The 6,232-nt window shown below is 39.1% G+C and overlaps 1 protein-coding gene across 1 annotated transcript in view; it reads left to right on the forward strand.

Moving 5' to 3' along the window:
• Positions 1-1,911: 1,911 nt before the first annotated feature.
• ASIC5 (acid sensing ion channel subunit family member 5) overlaps positions 1,912-6,232 on the forward strand; it is a 29,764-nt gene continuing 25,443 nt past the window's right edge. The window contains 3 exon segments of the mRNA XM_040483683.1: positions 1,912-1,951; positions 4,670-4,735; positions 4,738-4,975. Of these exon segments, the coding sequence (XP_040339617.1) occupies positions 1,912-1,951; positions 4,670-4,735; positions 4,738-4,975 (344 nt within the window).

Raw genomic sequence — 6,232 nt, forward strand, 5'->3', positions numbered from 1 at the left:
GTGTGGGCTCAGAGCACCTGAGTGGCTCAGTTGGTTAAGCGTCCAACTTTGGCTCAGGTCATGATCTCACAGTTCATGGGTTTGAGCCTGTGACTTCCTCTTTCTCTGTCCCTCCTCCACTCACTCCCTCTCTCTCTCTCTGTCAAAAATAAACATTAAAAACAATTATTTAAAGTGTGGGCTCCAAGAAAGAGGAAGTGACATGGAAGTGAAGATATTAAGAAACGTTAGGAAAATTGCTAGTTATTTTTGAGCCTTGGATAAATTATAAGCAGATAAAATATAGCTTTGGAAGACTGTCTTTCTGTTGATTTTGCTTCCCTCACCACCTGTTCCCCTCCTCTCCCCACACACACTCATAGGAACCCCTCTCCCCACCCACCTTCTTTTATTGTTGCCTGCCTGACCTGTTCTTTCTGGATTAGCCCCACTTCTTACCGGTCTGTTCTCAATTTGAATCAAGTAATGACTCTGCATTTAGAAGTTCAAACAGTGGGGCGCCTCAGTGGCTTGTTAAGCATCGGACTATAGCTCAGGTCATGATCTCACAGTTTGTGAGCTGGAGCCCCGAGGGGCTCTGTGCTGACAGCTCAGAGCCTGGAACCTGCTTCGGATTCTCTGTTTCCCTCTATCTCTGCCCCTCCCCTTCTCTCTCTCTCTCTCTCAAAAATAAATAAACATTTAAAAAAAAGAAGTTCAAACAGTGGATAACTAATAATTACCTTATTTATAGAATATAAATAATAGGATTATATAGGATAGAAAATATAGGATATAAATAATTAGGCCTATTTAACACTGTAATCTATGACCTTGCTAACCAAAGGGCTCCAACAGCTGCTGTGGAGAGATGGTGAGAAGAAAGGGAGGAAGGCCAGGAAGGCAAGGTGAATAGGTAAGTAGCTGTTATTCCTCTCAGGAATACCTAAATTTTAAAAACTGAAGTTGTCATTTAACCCCAAAGAAGAGATCCTTCATGGAGAAGTTTATCCACCATGAGACTGACCCTCTTCCTGAAATCTTTGATTGTTGGGGAAGTATCCAGGATTTTCATTTACATCCCTTGAAACTTCTTACTTTGCCTCCATATAACACTAGTTTCAGCTTACAGTACTGAGTTTCCAAGAAACTGTATGTAAAATATATCTAACCATGTTAATGGTCAGTGTTAAAAAATTCTAAAAGGCTCGGAGTAGTGATACATGCAGTTCCTCAGTTGTGTCAATAGGTGGTGCCATTTATACACAACAATGTATTCTCTCACTTCTTATTTAATATAATAATTTCTCAAAAATGTTAATATGGACAAATAACTGGCCTGTGTGCTCTATTGAATTTGTATGCTTTCAGCAATCATTACTTCTTGAGGAGAAATTTTCTAATGTTTTATTTTGTTATTTTCATTGATTACTATTTCTGTTTAAAACAGTTTACATCTGTTACTAAGAAAGTCACTTCAGCCAGGAAAAGGCCTCTCTACCACCCAAATTTCATTTCAACCACGTTTTGGTTCAAAGTGGTAAAAAGAGAGAGGTAGAAACGAAAGCTAAAGAGATTCTCTTCCAGGTACACCGCCTAAGTGTCAACGAGGCTGGTCAGGGGTGATTCTAAAACCAAAGATATCTGCAGGGATTGTCCCTTTCATTCAGAGAAAAAGATTTCCCAATTATGTATTTTGTTTCCCTCTCTGATGGCCTCTCGTCAGTCCATAAATACTCATAGCTGGTTCTGCCAGCATTTTGGGTTTGCAGATTATGTGTTTTATGAGGCAAAACATAGCAACACAAACATTTATACTGCCCCCACATTTTACAACCTCAATTGGTGCATTTTACATAAAGGCCACAAAATGAACACGGTTATGAATGAAAATTGGATATACCTCAAGGACGCCACAGGCTGAAATTGAGAATGAAGCAGATTGAGAAACCAAAAGCCTATGCTGAGAAAGGTAAGGAGTGAACTCCTCCAGTTACCATTTTCATTCCCACAGGCTAGAAATTAGCCAAGGGAAAGGGAGATTATGTTTTTCATTTGGGAAACTTGATTTCTGATATGACTTGGATATAAGTAATGGAGTTTCTGTTATGTAGGAATGAAGTAATTTCTATGAAGCAGTCAAACAAAAATCGTTGTGAAATATCACTGTATGCTAGGATCTATTTTTTGGTTTTATCTTGTTTGGGTTTTTGTTGTTGTTGTTTCTATGTATCATGCGCCTCTAAGTTTTTTGTTTTGTTTTGTTTTGTTTTGTTTTTAAATACAGTAAAACTTGTTTGATGTTCCTTAAAATGCTTCTCTAAAGATCGGTATTCAATGCAAGGGCCACTTGCCGTAGTTCTGTAGGGTTTACTTCAGTCAGGAAAGTTAAGACGTTTGCTTTGTCTTTCAGGCTGGTGTGTCATTTATTAAACCAATTTTAACCTTCCTCATAAGAATATTTCACCTTGTTTCTTCACTATTCATGAGCAATAATAATTATTTCCAAAACTCTTTTAAAGTCTTCGCAAATGACTAAGAATATTCCAGTAAAACCGCAGTAATTGTCAAGGAATGGGTCTATACTAAACAAGTTGACAGATACACCTGAAAACTTTGATTCTTCAGGGTATGCTTGCAACTGGCAATACTTTGGTTGGCCAGTTACTAATTACTAGATCACTCTTCCCCTTCTAACAGCTTTGGGCCCTGGAGTAGGAAGGGTGCCAGATGCCCAGAGACTGAGTTGTCCTTCAGTAAGAGTTCATTCTTTGTGTTTGTAAACTGATGGCTAAGTAATACACACAAAAGAGCATTGTTAATTTATTTTGCTAGGAAATAAAAATAACAATAGCTTTTTTTTTGTTTTTTTTTTTTAGAGACAGATGCAGAGAGAGAGATCACAAGTGGGGAGAGGTGTGCAGATGGAGAAAGAGAAAGAATTTTTTTGTTTAATGTTTATTTTTGTGAGAGAGACAGAGACAGAGACAGAGAGAATGAGTGGGGGAGGAGCAGAGAGAGACGGAAACACAGAATCCGAAGCAGGCTCCAGGCTCTGAGCTGTCAGCACACAGCCCGAGGTGGGGCTTGAACCCACGAACTGTGAGATCATGACCTGAGCCGAAGTTGGACGCTGAACCAACTGAGCCACCCAGGTGCCCCACAATAGTTTTTCTTATATTTCTAATTTTGCCCTGGGACTGGGCCAATTACTTTATATATACATTGCCTAACTCAATATTAAAAGCAACGATACGTGGGACAATTGTAAAATTTTTGTCTAAAGTTAGGCTACTCAGATTAATACATAATTTCCTGCTTAGTGTCTAGTCTGTAAAATAATCACAATATAATTTCTAATTGTGCCCTAAGACTTTACAAATGAAATGGAGTCCCTTAGAAAATGTTTATAAGTGCCTTTTATATATCATGATGTAAGCTCACCTAATTGATTGGGACCTATGATGTATTAAGTAATGATTTAATGATAAGCCACACTTGAAACCTTTTAGAAACAAATGCTGACCAGTTGAAACAAACGATACTTCTTGAATTGAAGCAAAAAATATAAGTCAATTCACTTGATTATAAGCATTTGTGAGGCCATTAAGAACTCATTTCTTAAATGAGAATTTTAGACAATGTTCAAAAATCCCCGAATATTTCGCCATTTGCCACATCACTACTAAATTAGCAGAATAATAAAAATAGGTAATACTAATTGAGTACTTTTCATGCATGGTTCAGGTGATGTGCCAATTTATCCCCAGGTATTGTCTTATTTAATACAACAAACTCATGAGGCAAATACTGTTCTCCCATCTGATGGAAGAGGAACCGCTTACTAGAAAGATTAAGAAACTTGGCACAGTTTCTGAACAGTAGCACAGGTTATAAGAGGCCAGGCCTGACCAGGCGAATGCTATTTCCATGTCAAAGGCCATCTCATCCTCTGAGCTGTATTTCAGACTTCCTTCAGCGAAGAAATTCTGAATGTCTTCTACAGAAAAATAAAAACAATTTTTTTTTGTTTCCAACATAAGATTCAGAATATGTTATATATTGCCAGGAAAAATTTAGGGCCACATTCACCAGCCCTTATCAATCAATATAAATAAACACGAGTTGATTTATTACTGACAGTATTGAAAAAACTCACTTTCTGAAGAGGTTGAAAATAGATTGCTTAACTGATAACACGATTTTAAACATTCTGATTAGATTAACCGACTGAAGTAAAATAGTTGTGTTTCGACGCCTGTGACGCTGCAGAGGTTACATTCAGCCACACACGCGTTACTGTAGGACTATGATTAATTGAAGATCAATTAAAAGTCAAAGATTAAAGATTGCTTTTTAACCCCACTTATAACTCTCAGAAGAATCAGCCTGACTTTGCTCAAGACATCTAAGAGACTTTGTGTCTCATGGGGGGGGGGGGATTGTATTTCAAAACTGAGAGCTAATTCTTTTAAAGATTATGAGTTGTAAGCATCCCATTCGATTCGACCCATGGAATCAACACGTCTACTTCTTAGTTTCTAAAGAAACCATGTAACTCAAGATGGATTTTGAAAAAGGTGAAAAGGGTAACCTGTTCAAACTTTCTTTGGGTTGTGTTTCTCACAGATTTCATTAAGGTTTTCTAACTCATTACTTGTGTTTGTTTCATTATTTTGTTCAACTTAAGGACTCTTGGAAAAGATAAAGCTTTGCCTCTCAAAGAAACCGCTGCCATCTGCCAATGACCGGAAGAAGTCGACCATGACTTTGCCATCTCCACTTCTTTCCACGGAGTACACAACCTTGTTCGCAGCCAGAGCAAAATTCGCAAGCTGATCTGGTTGGTGGTGGTCCCGGGCTCAGTGTCACTCGTGGTGTGGCAGGTCTACAGTTGCTTGGTCAGCTACTTCACATGGTCCACCACGATGTCCATCGAGGTTCAGTATGTGGAAAAGATCGAGTTCCCGGCTGTGACGTTTTGTCGTTTAAACAGGTAACAATTACTCTTTTAGTAGTGATAGGTTTCCATCACTTTGCTAGGGTAATCTTGCTTGTATAACGTAAGTTGGGTTTTACTATGTGATATTTAATGTATATAAAACCTTTGAAGTTCTTAAATTATACCTAAAAACCCAAATTTAGGAAGGCAAAGGAGCTTATTTGATTTCTTCTTTAATTTTTCTTTCTTTCCTTTCTTCTTTCTTTCCACAATTATTCACTAGGCATCACACCAAATCCTGCGGTTAGATAAAAGTAAAAGTCTGGATCCTTGCACTTAAAAAGTTTGTTGATTAGGAAGAAAGAGAGAAACATAAACAGTCACCATGCAGTGTGTATGATAATTGTGCAGTACCATAAAGGTATGTGCAGGGGCTCTGAAAGCACAGGGGACAGGGGACAGTCTCGGTCTGGAGTGTCATGGAATTCTGAGTATCAAGGATGCCCAGGCAGTTCCTAGATGGAGGTGAAGAAGAACCTGAAGAGGGAGCCACTGTGCAAAAGTAGTATGGAGACAGGCAATGTTCTGATGTGTACATAATGAGACCTTTAAGGTAACCAAGGCAGGGCCAGTGTCATGGATGAGTGACCTGAGCCATCACACGGGGCCCGAAGCTCAGAAGAGCTTTACACTTGGCTTAATACTCTGCTGTTCTTGAGTCCTTAGCTACAACTCCCTCCAGAAAACTGCAATTCAATGACTGTATCAGGTCTCCTGTAGGAGGGTGGCTGTGCTCCATGACGCCTTCCAAAAAAGCCCTGTAATTGCCAATGGATGGCCTGGACGAACATATGCTGGATTTACCCTAGAGACGGGGAGGGCGATTTCCTTAAGATCCCCCACTGATCCACTACTTGATCATGGACAAGTCACTTAATCTTAGCTTCAACTTCTGTATGTGTAAAATGATATGGTGTTGTCTACCCATTTCCTGTTGCATCAGATGAGGTGACACATACACCATTTTGTCTCATTCCTGGGGTTTTCCTTGGACAGGTGTTCAATATATATTAGATATTTTAGCACACTTGTGTGACTGTTAGATATGTGTCAAGGTGTGCATCAAGGTCCCAAAGAGTAAAAGCAAATCAACCCCATCCCCCAGAGATTTTTTTTAAATTTTTTTTTTCAATGTTTATTTATTTTTTGGGACAGAGAGAAACAGAGCATGAACGGGGGAGGGGCAGAGAGAGAGGGAGACACAGAATCAGAAACAGGCTCCAGGCTCTGAGCCATCAGCCCAGAGCCCGA

Source organism: Herpailurus yagouaroundi, unplaced genomic scaffold (genome assembly GCF_014898765.1).
Source record: "Herpailurus yagouaroundi ecotype Mexico unplaced genomic scaffold, PumYag 28, whole genome shotgun sequence".
NCBI lineage: Eukaryota > Metazoa > Chordata > Mammalia > Carnivora > Felidae > Herpailurus > Herpailurus yagouaroundi.